This window comes from Pelodiscus sinensis, chromosome 25 (genome assembly GCF_049634645.1).
Source record: "Pelodiscus sinensis isolate JC-2024 chromosome 25, ASM4963464v1, whole genome shotgun sequence".
Classification (NCBI taxonomy): Eukaryota; Metazoa; Chordata; order Testudines; family Trionychidae; genus Pelodiscus; species Pelodiscus sinensis.
The window spans coordinates 13547682-13563372 of NC_134735.1; the positions used below are offsets into that span (position 1 = coordinate 13547682).

The following is a 15691-nucleotide window of genomic DNA, read 5'->3' on the forward strand; positions in this document are numbered from 1 at the left end:
ATAGGGTGTGACTGCAGCTCATTTAGACAGATGTTAGCTAGATGAAAGCTAGTTTACATGAGCACCAGTAGCTGTGACGCTGTGGCTGAAACCCACCAGGGCCTGGGTAATTATTCACAGGGCTAGCCTGAAGCCCATGCTGCCACAGTTCTCCTCCTCCAGAACCCAAGCAGGTTAGATCAAGCCTGTGGTCACACCCTGTGACTGCAGCGTAGACATCCCTCCGGCTCAAACAGTGAACTAGGAACAGAGCAGCCACAGAAACACAGCTCAGGGTTCTTTATTACGATCGCTCACCCGAGATCCGCTCAAGCACGGTCGATACGACACACGCTCTTCTTGATGAGCATTAGTCTCAAATATGCCATGCTGACACCAGCTACTTTCCCCAGACCCTGCTCATTTCAACACCCTGCTCCCCAAGTGCATCCACTCCAGCAAACGCTGGGGCTGCCACAGCTGAAGCAGGGCAATCACCTTCTGCAGCCGGCATGGGGAGGGCTCTGGGTGGGAAACGCAAGTGTGAGATGGGGGCACCTCTTGGCTTTGGACAGTGAAATGATCCCACCCGGGGAGGCGTCAGCACTTCATCGGGTTGTCACTCACCATCGTGGGCAGCCGGAGCAGAGAACTTGAGGCAGGACTTGGTATGAACAGCGGAAAATGTCATCAGCCCTTTCCCACTCCCTGCGCAGGCTGTGCAAACTCGGCCTGGACTTCCCTGTAGCTGGCGGGAGAGTCTCCCGGAGACATCAGCTAGGACAACGTGAGAACACGTCTTCTGCTCCCCCCAGATTTAGACATCGTGTCCACTCTTTTCACTGCAAGGGAAGCCCCTTTTAGGTGCCCAGGGCAGCATTGCTTCATCCTGCTCCTCCTGCCGGGGGGGTTCTGTTCCCAATATACCCACCGGTGAAGTCTCCCAAGGCCTACACAGACACATGCCCGGGTGCTCTGGGGGAAAGGACGTGAGCTGATGCTCTGACCACAGACTCTGCGGCAACTCTTCTCTCTGATGTTCTTTGTTTGAAGGCACCAAACCACGAACCCTCTGGACATGGCATCCAAACCGCAGACAATCCAAACCACATCAGTCACCCAAACGGACCCAGCAAACATGGGCCACCTGGCATGGAGCCAAGCCACCTCCTCCTCCTGCCACTGCTCTCGTGCTGGCTGTCTCCACCGAGAAGCTGGTGTTTCATGGTGAGAGCTCCTTGGAGTGCTGAGCCCTGGGTCCCATGCGCTGTTCCAAAGACAGAAGCATCAAAGGAAGCATTGACACCGCCCGTCCACTCTCAGCTCCACGCTTTGGGGGAGATTCCCACTCGCAGCTCTGCAGTCCCAGTCCAGCCTGGCTACGGTGGGAGTGACTGGTTAAGAAGCGACTGGTGTCGGGCTTTCAGGAAAGCCATCCTCACTGCCCCCTTGTGGTATCCAGATGACGTAGCATCCTCGGGGTCAATCATGTTTGCCTGCCACAGGGAAAAGGAAAGAGGTTGATGAGCACAGGTCAGTTCTGTGCTGGCGCAGGAAACAGACCGCAGCCGCCTTTACCCCTCCGGTCTCTTGCCCTCCTCCATGGATCTCACGCTAGCAGGCAAAGGGGTCAAGGTACTTTCAATTGCAGGGGAAGGCAGTGGGAGCGGGAGGTGCACAGCACTGCACAGGGCGTGAAATTCGGTGCAGAGACAGCACTAGCTGTAGGCACCACTGACTTCCTTTAACAGCCACTGAGGACCTGGCCCCTGCACTGTACCTTCTCCAGAGTCATCAGTGTGGACAGGATATCTCCAGACCTCCCGGCAGCCACCTCGTTAGAAAGCAGGCCTTCGGAGATCGTGCTGTTCTGGACATTTCGCAGCACCCTCTCCTCCTCCTGTTCTTTATTGAACTCGATGGCCCTCACCTCCTTGACTATTCTGTGGGGACCAATCCGGGAAAAAGTTAGCGGTGTCTGCCACCGAGGACCTTCCTCCCCAGTTCTTCTCCCAGGAGTGTCTACACAGCAGTGTTGTTCCGGAAGAACAATGCGAGCATCTATACAGCAATTCTGTTATTTCAAAATAACGGACGGCTTATTCTGTAGACCTCATTCCACGAGGAATAATGCCTCTTCCGAAACTGCTATTTCGAAATAGCTATAGTGTGGATGCTCCACTGCTGCTATTTCAAAATAGCCCTTCCCCTGGGCCATTCAAAGTAACTACTCCCCAGTGCTTCCTGAGGCTCTAAATCGAGGTAGCGCATCCACATTAGGGGAGCCTGCCTCGGACTAATTCCAAGGCTTCCCTGTAGTGTAGAGGCGCAATTTTGAAATAAGATATTTTGGAGTATTTCTTCCAGAATAGCTTATTCCGAAGTGTAGAGTGTAGACGTACCCTCTGGCTACGTCTACACTGGCATGAATTTCCGAAAATGCTTTTAACGGAAAAGTTTTCCGTTAAAAGCATTTTCGGAAAAGCACGTCTAGATTGGCAGGATGCTTTTCTGCAAAAGCACTTTTTGTGGAAAAGCGTCCGTGGCCAACCTAGACGCGGTTTTCTGCAAAAAAGCCCCGATCGCCATTTTCGCGATCGGGGCTTTTTTGCGGAAAACAATACTATGCTGCCTACACTGGCCCTTTCACGCAAAAGTCTTTCGGAAAAAGACTTTTGCCCGAATGGGAGCAGCATAGTATTTCCGGAAAAGCACTGATGATTTTACAGGAGATCGTCAGTGCTTTTCCGGAAATTCAAGCGGCCAGTGTAGACAGCTGGCAAGTTTTTCCGCAAAATCAGATGATTTTGCGGAAAATCTTGCCAGTCTAGACACAGCCACACAGTCCTGAGAACATCTGCATCTACCACCAAATAGGGATGTAAGTGACTAATCGAGTAGCCAACTACCCGATAAGCAAAAGCTTATTGGATAGCAGACAGACTAGTTGACTAGTCGCTTCTCCCCTCCATCCGCTCCCTCTATCAGAAAGAGGCAGCAAGGGGGGGGGAGAGGAAAGTATGCTGAGGGGGGGTATCCAGCTTAAAAGTTGGTTTCCCCCAGCTCCAGCTCTGTGGGAGGGGGCAGGAGCACACAGCAGCGGCGTTCCACCTTTGAAATGCACAAGAGTCCCTGCTGGGGCTCTTGTACATTTCAAAGGCAGAACGCCAGGTGGCACTTCTGCCTTTGAAAGGTAGCAACAGCCTGGCAGGCTCTTGCTACATTTCCAAGCAACAGCGCCCTTATCAACTAATCGAATAGTTGATGGAAATTCCGTCGACTATTCAATTAATTGATTAATCTAATTTTAACATCCCTATCACCAAACACACTCATCTCCAAGTCTCCACTTCAGGGCTTCCACTCCCAAGTGGTTTGGTCTTCCACTCTGCCATCCTCAAGGCAGCAGGAAGTGGGACCTTAAGATCACCCTTTTAGAGTCTCCTTCCCTAGGAAACGCCGCAGCCCTGTGCCCCAAACTCTCTTTCCTGGCCCCCAAGACAGTAAGTTTCAACCATTAAAGTAGTACAGGCTTGAACCACGTCGCACTGAAACTTCTGGGCAGCTTTCCACTGGGCTCTGGATCAGGCCACCTCCTTTCAAACTAGGCTCCCAGGCTAGACGCTGACGTCCTGTCCCCTCCATGTTATTGGCACCAAGAACTGTCACCCAAGGAGTTCTGCTCCCGAGGCTACAATCTCCCCTCATCAAGTACTGGTCCGCCTGAGATGCAGACGGCTCAGGAGTAGCAATGCAGCTCTGTGCCTCTGCCTGGCAGGTCTGCATTGACCCTAGGCTCGGAGTGACCGAAAAACGTGTTTCCCTGGGATGCTGCATGACAGGAGCTTGGTGGTCCTGGTCCAGGGTTTAGTGGCGAAAATGTCCAAAACAAAGAGCAATGTGCATTACGTGGGCCAGTGACGAGGCCTAGGACTGGATGGACCATGGAGGCTGAATTCCTTGAAGGTCGCTTCCCCCCTCCATCTGCTCCCTCTATCAGAAAGAGGCAGCAAGTGGGGGGGAGGGGAGGAAGGGATACTGGGAGGCGGGAATCTGGCTTAAAAGTTGGTTTCCCCCAGCTCCAGCTCTGTGGGAGGGGGCAGGGGCACAGCAGCAGCGTTCCACCCTTGCAATGCACAAGAGTCGCTGCTGGCAGAGAGCAGCCTGAGGAAGTTACTACATTCTTGCACCAAGCCGACAATAGCCCACACCCCAGTGCTGATAGCCCAGGGGTGGGCAAAAGAGCCTCGACTGCCTGGGTGCGACCCGCCAAGTGGTTTGATCCAACTGCTGCCCCGCCCCCAGGCCAATCAGCGGCAAGAGGAGCACACGACATCTCCTTCCGCCTTGCAAGGGGCTCAGCACTTAGGGTGTCTAACCTACATGGCTCCGTCGATGGAGCCATGTAGATTCGGCTGATCAGCAGAAAGAAATGAAGCCGCAATTTAAATAATAAAGCCGCGATTTAAATGTAAATGGCTGCCGCGCTGATCAGCTGTTTGTCGGCTCAGCGCGCTAGTCTGGACGCTCCCGCACCGTCCTGAAAGCCCTTTATCGACCTCCCCGTTATGCCTCGTAGGATGAGGTTTACCGGGGAGGTCGATAAAGGGCTTTCATGTCGGCAGGGGAACGTCCAGACTGCCCCGATCTGCCGACAAACAGCGGATCGGCAGGGCAGGGCAGCCATTTAAATTTAAATGAAGCTGCGATTATTTAAATCGCGGCTTCATTTCCCTTTGCCGAACAAACAAATCTACATGGCTCCGTCGATGGAGCCATGTAGTCTAGACGTACCCTTAGAGTTAAGCTCCAATTAACCTGGGGTCGGGAAGGAGCGCATGAAGTCTCCTCCCACTGCCACGGGCACAGGTGCCTAGAGGCAACCTCCGGCTGTTCTGAACACCTGGCGGTTCTCTCTGGGTGGGGTGGGGGCAAAGACTTCACGTGCTCCTCCACCCACAGACCAATCAGGATCTGTGGGCAGGGAAGCATGGAAGCGTCCTGGCTCTGCCCCTTCTGGGGTAGCCTGGGGCCACTTCAGAAATTTTTGAATTTCAGTCAAAAATTATTGCCCACCCCTGGCTTAGAGCCATAAACCCCACCCAACCACCCACAGGATCATGGGCTCAGCTCCCCCCGGGCACATGGACTCAGCTCCCCCCGGGCACATGGACTCAGCTCCCCCCGGGCACATGGACTCAGCTCCCCCCAGGCACATGGACTCAGTTCCCCCCAGGCACATGGACTCAGCTCCCCCCAGGCACATGGACTCAGCTCCCCCCGGGCACATGGACTCAGCTCCCCCCAGGCACATGGACTCAGCTCCCCCCGGGCACATGGACTCAGCTCCCCCCAGGCACATGAACTCAGCTCCCCCCAGGCACATGGACTCAGCTCCCCCCGGGCACATGGACTCAGCTCCCCCCGGGCACATGGACTCAGCTCCCCCCAGGCACATGGACTCAGCTCCCCCCGGGCACATGGACTCAGCTCCCCCCAGGCACATGGACTCAGCTCCCCCCGGGCACATGGACTCAGCTCCCCCCGGGCACATGGACTCAGCTCCCCCCAGGTTTCCCTCTCTGGAGTATGGTGACTGCATCTGCCCTGTGTTGCTTTGACAAAGTGAAATATACCAGAGCTGACCCTACCCTGCCCACTGGGGAGACCCCAACTCAGCATAGGAGAGGGGGTGTGCATGGAAAGACCTACGCATTAAGCTCATTCCGGATCTCTTTGTATCTTTTCAGGTTCTCTTGGATGCCTTCCAAGACCAGACAGAAATCGTCACAGGTAGCTTCGGTGAGGTTGCCCAGGCTGCCGTAGCTCAGCGGCGTCTGGCGATTCGTCGTGGCGCTATCCTGGATCACTTCCTTCAAATGCACCAGGTTCAGCTCGGGAGACATGTCGTCACCCCCAACATCTGACTGAAGGAAAATAACACAAGAACGGCCACTCTGGGTCAGACTGGAGGCCCATCTAGCCCAGTCTTCCAACAGCTGCGAATGCCGAGTGCTCCAGAGCGAATGAGCAGAACAAGTGACCTATCCCCTGGCACCCATGGAATTTCCCAATAGAAAATGCCATTTCCCTAAAAATCAAAATTTCCCCCAGGAAAATGTCAATTTTGTTGTATTTTTAAATTTTGTCAGGAAAATCAAAACAAAATATTTTGTTCCAGGTTGGTACAACCCATAAGAACATAAGAATGGCCGTACTGGGTCAGACCAAAGGTCCTTCTAGCCCAGTAGCCTGTCTGCCGACAGTGGCCAGCACCAGGTGCCCCAGAGAGGGTGGACCGAAGACAATAATCAAGCGATTTGTCTCCTGCCATCTCTCTCCAGCCTCTGACAAACAGAGGCCAAGGACACCATTTTATCCCCTGGCTAATAGCCTTTTATGGACCTAACCTCCATGAAATTATCTAGCTTCTCTTTAAACTCTATTATAGTCCTAGCCTTCACAGCCTCCTCTGGCAAGGAGTTCCACAGGTTGACTACACGCTGTGTGAAGAAGAACTTTCTTTTATTAGTTTTAAATCTGCTACCCATTAATTTCACTTGGTGTCCTCTAGTTCTTCTATTTAGGGAACTAATAAATAACTTTTCTTTATCGGCCCTCTCCACACCACTCATGATTTTATAGACCTCTATCATATCCCCCCTCAGTCTCCTCTTTTCTAAACTGAAAAATCCCAGTTGCTTTAACCTCTCCTCATATGGGACCCGTTCCAAACCCCTAATCATTTTAGTTGCCCTTTTCTGAACCCTTTCCAAGGCCAAATAACTTTTATGAGGTGAGGAGACCACATCTGTACACAGTATTCAAGATGTGGGCGTACCATAGTTTTATACAGGGGCAGTAAGATATTCTGTGTCTTATTTTCTATCCCTTTCCTAATAATTCCTAGCATCCTATTTGCCTTTTTGACTGTCGCTGCACACTGCGTGGAAGTTTTCAGAGAACTGTCCACGATAACTCCAAGATCTCTTTCCTGTTTTGTCATAGCCAAATTAGCCCCCATCATACTGTACGTATAGTTGGGGTTATTTTTCCCAATGTGCATTACTTTACACTTATCCACATTAAATTTCATTTGCCATTTTGTTGCCCAAATCAGAGTGTTTCATTTTATTGAATGAAATGATTCTTTTTTAATCAATTTCAACATTAAACGGTCCCTCCCTTTTGTGGCATATTCTCTCCAATGGACTGGGCTCACTGAAACAGCGTTGTGGAATATCACGGGAGTCATTCAGGCTCTGTCTGCACTGCAGGGTTTTTGCGCAAGAAGCTTTTTGCAGAAGAGATCTTCTGCAAAAGCTTCTTGCACAAAAGCGCATTCACACCTCAAAAGTGCATTGCAAAAGTGATGTGCTTTTGCGCAAGAGAGCGTCCACACTGCATGGACGCTCTTGCGCAAGAAAGCTCTGATGGCCATTCACAGAATGGCCATCAGAGCACTTGTGCTTTTTGTGATAGGCTCTTTTTGCGCAAGAAACCCCTGTTGAGCGTCAAAGTAGGAATAGAGATCCTCCGGAAAAGGGCTTTATTCCGGAGGATCGCGCCAGTCTAGATGCTTTTTTCCGGCTTTTCCCCAAGCCGGAAAAAAAGCGGCAGCCATGTTTATTTAAATCCCGCGGGGGATATTTAAATCCCCTGCGGATTTCCCTATTCCCAAGTTCAAAATTAGCATGCCCCTTCCGAAGAAGGGGCCAGTGTAGACGTAGCCTTGTAGTATAGACATAGCCTCAGGATTTAGCTCCACCAGGAATCTGGTAGTGTAAACGTACCCTCAACCCTCTAAGACAGATCTTACATGGTATCAAAGGGGAGCCTAGACCTCCAACAGGAGTCTGTAATAGAACTGGACAAAAAAGGGGCTTCCTGGTCAGACTAAACCTCCCATGATGCACCACAGCCTCTCCTATTGGTGAGAAAAAGCAGTGCATCATTGTAATGGATAGGAGTGCTGGCCGGAATCTGGTGACTAAGGGGTTAAACTCAGGTAGCTGGCAAGGAGGTTGGCAAGGGACCTTGGAGAACCAATCAAGTTAGAGTACTGAAATTTGAATTGAATATAGATAGATACCTTGCCTGCTTTCTTTGTGTGGGAGAGCTACAGTAGGAATTGAGAGAGACAGAATGATTTAAACCCAGACGGGACTAGCATACCTCCAAGGAATTTAGGGCATGGAAGTGGACTGAACAAAGAGAAGATCATGAGTAAATAAAGGGGGGAAAGTGAATCTAGTCACAATCAGGTTATTTTTCTTATTTTTGTGGTTTAGTTTGAAATGCTGTGGGAATCTATGGGTGTGTCTAGACTACCGAGTTTTGTCGACAAAAGTGGAATTTTGTCGACAAAACTATACCAGCGTCTACACTACCGCTGAGTTCTGTTGACATAACGTCGACAGAACTCAGCAGTTTTGTCGATGCGGGTAAACCTCATTTTACGAGGCATAACACCTTCTGTCGACAGAGTTCTGTCGACAGAAGGTGTTATTGCCTGTAGGTTGCGTTCAGACTACGGGGTTCTGTCGACAAAGCAGCTTGCTTTGTCGACAGAACTCAATGTGTCTGGACGCTCTTTGTCGATGGAAGTTTTGTCGACAGATACTGTCGACAAAACTTCCGTCGACAAAACCCGGTAGTCTAGACGTACCCCAAGCCTCCCCTCCCCATTGACTATCTCAGAATTGTTCCCAGAGATTAAAATTGTGTTTGGATTTGTTTTCCTTAGTTGCTCTGTAACATCTGGCAGCCAAGTATGCTTTATCAAGTATATATTTTGTTTTGTAATAAAAATCACTTTAAGGTGATGATTTGATTCTTGTGTCCTGGAAAGTACAGGAGGTCTGTCTGTCTGCCTGTCTGTGTCTGCATGCCTCAGACTAAGAGGTCAGCTACCAGAGTCTGAAGCTTGTTTTTCTCTTTCCTTTTTTCAAGTTCTTTTGGGGCAAAAGAGCTTGGGGAGAATTCAAGGGTTCACCCCTGGTTTTAGGGATAAAATCACTTGATGGCGGCAGCTACTCCCCTCCCCCAAAGTCAGTGAATCTGTGACTCTAGGGGAGTTTTTGTAACCAGTGCCCGCAGAGGCAGGGTCTATTTAAAGTCTTTGTGGGCCCCCACCTTCTGCACTTGAAGTGCCAGAGTGAGGAACGGCCCTGACAATCATGGAAGATGTAGTCTTGCTGCGGATCCCAATCCATGGAAATGAATGAGCACATACAGCAACTGGACTACAACTCCCATGAGGCCCCGTGGCAGCATTTCCAAATGTTGATTTCCAAAAGTCACCCCGTCGGGCCGGATCTTGAGGTTCTTCCTCCATCAGTGTTCACACTGTCCTTGTTCAGGTGTAACTCCTAGGGTGTGTCTAGACTACAGGGTTTTGTCGACAAAAGTGGACTTTTGTCGACAAAACTAACCCTGCGTCTACACTACCGCTGAGTTCTGTCGACGCTGGTAAACCTCATTTTATGAGGAATAACGCCTTTTGTTGACAGAGTTCTGTTGACAGAAGGCATTATTGCATCTAAACTGTCCTTTGCGTCCACACTGTCATGTCGACAAAGCGGCTTGTTTTGTTGACAGAACTGGATGTAGTCTAGACGCTCTTTGTCGACAGAAGCTTTGTCGACAGTATCTGTCGACAAAACTTCTGTCGACAAAACCCTGTAGTCTAGACATACCCCTAGTGTGAGCCAAAGCATCAGGATACAGCCCTCCCAATGGCTGTGCCAGGCACTCACCTCCCAGTCCGCATACTTGTCAGGGTGGAGGAGCTGGTCTCTTTTCTGCTTCTCCTCAGTGTAGGCAACCATTGTCTGCTCCAGGTTGGACGTCAGCACGGCCACCAGCAGGTTGGTGCAGATGAAGGCCCCGCCCGTGATGAAGATGAAAAAGTAAAGGCTTCCCCCTATTTTCATGGTGATTCCTTCATCCCTGGGAGGGACAGAAGGAACCAATTCATGGGGATAAGCAACAGGGAGACTCGGCAAGAGTTTCTATAAAGCCATCAGAGACTTGAGCCCTGCCAATTCGCCCTCCGAGTGACAAATTGGGGGAAGGAGAGTAGTGCTGCCAATAGGGGAAACCTCCCCAATTTCCCTTTCACCCCCCATGTGGAAGGAAAAGCAGCTGCTGTTGCCATCCGAGGCCCCAAGTGTGGGGTCAGACTTCTCACTTTTGCCCAAATATCAGGCAATATCACAGTTAAAGACCCTCTTAAATTGGCTCGAAATATTTCCAACAGAAAAGGTTTGATCGCAGAGTTTGATTGCTTGTGTCTACGGAACAATCCACTGCCGTGGGTCACCAGCAGAGCAGACCCAGATCTTTAGCATGAATGGCATCGTTTCTACTGCCAGAGCTCAGGAAGGAAAGTTGTGAGGTGGTACTTGGAGGAGGCTCTTCTCCTCTGAGGTGGAATAAGACCCACCCTCACCTTCCTAGCATAGGCTACATCGCCTGATTGTGGGTGTGGCTGCGTGGGCACATGTTCGCTGTCTCTGGGTGTGTTTGTGCATTGCAGGGAGGAGCGTGGCGCTGTTCGGTTGTGCCTGTGGCAATGGGGGTGCACTCCTATGGTGAGCTACAGCAGGCTGAGGGAGGGGCTTGTTGCCCTATGCTGGAGGTGGGGGGAGTATCAGAAACCCAATCGGTTCACTCACACAAAGCTCTGGTAAATGTTCAGCCACCCGTCCTGCGTGAGGCAGATGAAGAGCGAATACAAAGCCACCCCTAGATTTCCAAAGTACATCGGGACCAGATTTCCAAAGAACGTCACGCCGAACACAGAGAAAACCTGCAGAGAGACAGCGCTGGCCGGAAGCTCTGGCCAGCTCCCACCCAAAACCCACAGTCAGCCTCGGCCAGCTAATACAAGCAGCCATGTCCCCCCAAATCAACCATAAAACAAACCCCTCATAGGCTAGGGCTCGGAAGCAGGGGGGCACTTCCGGAACTAGGTTCTTCTCTCTCTTCTTGGATTCCAGGCTTGAGCTAGGAGGAGCCCCATCCAGCCGGTATCTTGCTCTAACAATCCCTGGTAGAGACCAAAGGCCGCTCAAAGAGATCCCAAAAGAGCACTCCCATTTACTCCTCTGGATTAGGGGGAAGGCTCTTTATGCCATTCACAAAGGGTACGTCTACACAGCAGCGTTATTTTGGAATAATACCCATTATTCCACGAGGAGTACAGCTAGTTCGGATTAGAAGCTTAATCCGAACTAGCTACTCCGTGCCGCGTGTAGCCGCGTGGCACGGGGTTCGAACTAGCCGGCATTTAAAAATGGCGCCGGCCGGCTTCATGCAAATGAAGCCCGGGAAATTCAAATCCCGGGCTTCATTTGCAATTGCGGATGACTACATTACCCCCGCCAGTTCAAACTAGCGGGGTAGTGTGGACATACCCTTAGCTATTTCGGAACAGCCGCAGTGTGGACACTCCACTGTTGCAATTTTTGAAATAGCTCCTCCAGGCCATTCAAAGTAATTACTCCCCAGTGCTTCCCGGGGCTCCAAATCGAGCTGGTGCATCCATATTAGGGACTAATGCCTCGGACTAATGTCCAGGCTTCCCTGCAGTGTAGACGCACTATTTCAGAGTATTGCTTCTGGAATAGCTTCTTCCAAAATAATCGTGCAGTGTAGACATAGCCAAACAGGCCAGCTCCCACCTCTGTTTGAGCACCCCTGCTGGGAGGTCGGCTGCTTTCCAGCCAGAAGGGCCATTGAGGAGAAAGGAAACAGGAGGAAGGGAAGAAGGAGGAGGAGAAGAGGGCAGGCAGAAGACAAGACAGGAGAAGGGCAGGGGAAAGGGGAGGGAGAACTCCTGTTCTATACCAGGCAACACCGCCCCACCCAAAGGGCTCGACTGTCTCACCAGCATGATGGTAAAGAGCAGGACCATGATGTTGGCCATGTCTGGGATGGATTTGAGGATCACTCGGATCATCCTGGCCAGCCCCTCGACCAGAGTGCAGATTTGCATCAGCCTCATCACCCTGGGAGGAGACAGGAGTGGTGAGCAGCGTGTGCTGGGCAAGAGATGGTGTGAGGCCCATGTGACTCAGAAGAAAAACTGTTAGAAGAATCTTTTGGGGCTGCCAGATTCCAAGCAGCTGCCCCTTCTGCTCGGCCCAGCCAGAAGATCACAGCTCAAGCCAGGAGCGTCCTCTTGGAGTGAGAGGAGACGCCGGCTAGCCAGGATTTCTCGGGTCCACGCCAGTGTTCCCTCTAACATTTTCTATCCTTGGGCGAGTTGATTTTTCTTATGGGCGGGTTGAAATTTTTTATGTGCACCTAGTGTGTAGGAGGCCGTGCACCACCTATACAAACAAAAGACACCCACATGATTTTAAATCATATGTGTGTTAGAAAATATATTGAACGAGGGATATTTAGCAAGGAGCAATGCATACGATATTTAATATGAAATCAAATAAAAAAGAAAATGTACACTACACCCCTGGAGAGTACATGTATCAACCTTTCTAACAGCTCAAGCTAGTACATGCTACATCTAATTCATAAGAGCCAGAACTCTGCCAAATAGCAAAGATCTGGCCCTAATGCCATACATGGTGGCTACGTCTACACTGGCCCCTTTTCCGGAAGGGGCATGTAAATTTCATGAGTCGTCGTAGGGAAATCCGCGGGGGATTTAAATATCCCCCGCGGTATTTAAATAAAAATGTCCGCCGCTTTTTTCCGGCTTTTAAAAAAGCCGGAAAAGAGCGTCTACACTGGCCCCGATCCTCCGGAAAAAGCGCCCTTTTCCGGAGGCTCTTATTCCTACTTCGAAGTTACCATGTATTAATTAGTAGCAACTTTTTTTTTACAAATCAGTTCAGTGTGTTAGATCTGCAACACTCCCAAAACATGCTGATAAAAGAATCTTTTTCTCTCTTAAGCCTTTAACACCTCATGCAAACTTTGTTTGAAATGCCATCGTGCAAATGTCCAGGTGCACACACACGCCCCATGCAGCCTGCTCTACCCCCGCCTCCACCCAGTCAGACAGAGAGGACTGCAGCTAGTCAGACCCCCCAAACAAACTGCCCCCACCTCACTGCACAGATGCCAGCACCCGCCACCCACCCACCCTTTCCCCCACCTACCCCATGCAGTCAGCCCCTTATCTCCCCCTTCCCAGGAGGCTTGAGAGTGCTGAGTTTCTGCCTCTCTCTCCTCCTGCAGAGGGATGCTGGAATCTCCCCTCCCCTATGACGCCTCATCAACCAGCTACTTCCTTCCTTCCTTCCTTCCTTCCTTCCTTCCTTCCTCTCCATCCCTCCAGCCACTAATCCTCCTTATCTCCCTTTTTGCACCTCTCAGAGCTCCTCAGTTCAAGCAGGCAGCTAGCTCCCTTTAGCTCAGGAGTGGACAATATTTTTGGCTCGGGGGCCACCCCGGAAGGGGTGGGGCCTAAATGGGAAGGGGCAGGGCTACCCCACCCCCAGACCATGATTGGTCTGGGGGTGAGGGAGCCCCTTTGTCCCCCCCCTTCCCACTAGGCACCCATGCCCTGGAAGAGGCTTGGCACGCTCCCCCACCTCTAGGCCAAACAGTTTTCAGCTGTTTACACTGGCCCTTTTGTGCAAAAGCATTTCCGGAAAAGGGCTTTTGCACAAATGGGAACGTCAAAGCATTTGTGCAAGAAGCACTGATTTCGGACAGTAGAACGTCAGTGTTTTTGCGCAAAATCAAGCGGCCAGTGTAGACAGCTGGCAAGTTTTTCCACAAAAGTTTTTCTTTTGCGGAAAAACTTGCCAGTCTAGACGCAGCCAATGAAGTTTGTGAAGTGAAGAAACATTTCCCCTCTACCCCGATTGGGTCAGTTGAAAACTTTCTTTCTCCAGTATTTTTGAAACATTTGGTTTTGATTTCAACCTTCTTTTCACCTTCGCTCTCTTTAAATATTTTTTCAGACTAATAAGCTTAAATTCTGAAATACTGTTCTGAACCAGAAAACTGTTTGAAAACATTGAGATGAAACATTCCCACAATTCTGAAATATTTTCTCCACATTTGGTCAAGTCAGGAAATGCGCCAAACCCAATCCTGTTCTGCAAACTGTTTCCATCTTGACAAATCGGCATTTTTCACCTTTTCAAAAACAATTTGTTGAACAAGTCCCAACCAGCAATGCATTCAGAAGCTCACAGTTCCACCACCGACTGGTCACCTCATCCCAAAAAAAAGGTATATTGGAATTTGAAAAGGTAAATAATTAGCGGTATACAATGGCTGCCATATGAGGAGAGATTAATAAAACGGTGACTTTTCAGCTTGGAAAAGAGATGACAAAAGGAGGATATGATGGAGGTCTATAAAATCATAACTGCTGTGGGGAAAGTAAATAAAGAAGAATTATTTGCTCCTTTCAATAACACAAGAACTAGGGGGCACCAAATGAAATTAATAGGTAGCAGGTTTAAAACAAACAAAAAGAAGCATTTCTTCACATAACACACAGTCAATCTGTGGAACTCCCTGCCAGAGGATGTTGTGAAGGCCAAGACTATAACAGGGTTCAGAAAAGAACTAGATACATTCATGGAGGGTAGGTCCATCAATGGCTATTAGCCAGGATGGGAAGTGATGGTGTCTCTTCCCTCTATTTGTTAGAGGTTGGAAATGGGTGACAGGAGGTAAATCACTTGGTGATTCCCTGTTTTGTTCATTCCCTCTGGAGCACCTGGCATTGGCCACTGTCAGAAGACAGGATGCTGGGCTAGATGGATCTTTGGTCTGACCCAATATGGCCGTTCTTATGTTCGTTACCCTCCCACCTTTTGTCTGACTTATTTTAACTGTAAGCTCTTTGGGGCAGAGACTGTCTCTTACTAGAATATGTCAGAGGTGTGGCTGCAGCATAGTAAACATCCATGAGCTAGCTTTGATTTAGCTACCTTACAAAACAGCAGTGGAGTGGCACCAGCACAAGTGATAGCATGGGCTGACCATTTGATTACACCTCCTGAGTTGCATTGTGCAATCCCTGCGGCTGCTGTATCATTGCTATTGTTACTGGAGGTGGCGAGATCAAATCTAGCCAGGGTATGTCAGTCAAGGCAGGTATATCAGGTGTAGTATACACCAGGTTCACAGGTACTATGACAAGGTCGAATTAAGATACGCAACTTCAGCTATGTTAATTGCATAGCTGAAGTCAAAGTGCCTTAACTTGGCTTTTGGCGCTGTTCACACTGCAGGAAGTCAATGGGAGAACACTCTCCCTTCGACTTCCCTTACTCCTTGTGGAAGCAGGACTACTGGCAACAACCAGAGCTCCCCTCTCAGTTCGAATTACCTATCTTCACTAGGCCCACTAATTCAAATCCTGGAAGATCAACACTGGCAGACTTGAGCTTCTCTGTAGCATAGACATACCCAGAGGCTACGTCTACACTGGCCCCTTTTACGAAAGGGGCATGCTAATTTTAAACTTCGTAATAGGGAAATCCGCGGGGGATTTAAATATCCCCCGTGGGATTTAAATAAAGATGTCCGCCGCTTTTTTCCGGCTTGGGGAAAAGCCGGAAAAAAGCGTCTACTTTGAAGTAGGAATAAGAGATCCTCCGGAAAAGGGCTTTATTCTGGAGGATCGGGCCAGTCTAGACGCTTTTTTCCAGCTTTTCCCCAAGCCGGAAAAAAGCGGCGGACATCTTTATTTAAATCCCGCGAGGGATATTTAAAT

At 50.0% G+C, this 15691-nt stretch overlaps 1 protein-coding gene across 1 annotated transcript in view; it reads right to left on the bottom strand.

Moving 5' to 3' along the window:
• Nucleotides 1-264: 264 nt before the first annotated feature.
• Nucleotides 265-15691, bottom strand: part of CATSPER4 (cation channel sperm associated 4) — a 39077-nt gene continuing 23650 nt past the window's right edge. The window contains exons 7-12 of the mRNA XM_025187644.2: nucleotides 11873-11993; nucleotides 10659-10792; nucleotides 9738-9930; nucleotides 5692-5906; nucleotides 1760-1922; nucleotides 265-1475 (exon numbers count right to left, since the gene is read on the bottom strand). Of these exons, the coding sequence (XP_025043429.1) occupies nucleotides 1359-1475; nucleotides 1760-1922; nucleotides 5692-5906; nucleotides 9738-9930; nucleotides 10659-10792; nucleotides 11873-11993 (943 nt within the window). The 3' untranslated portion in view covers nucleotides 265-1358. The remainder of the gene's footprint in view (nucleotides 1476-1759; nucleotides 1923-5691; nucleotides 5907-9737; nucleotides 9931-10658; nucleotides 10793-11872; nucleotides 11994-15691) is intronic.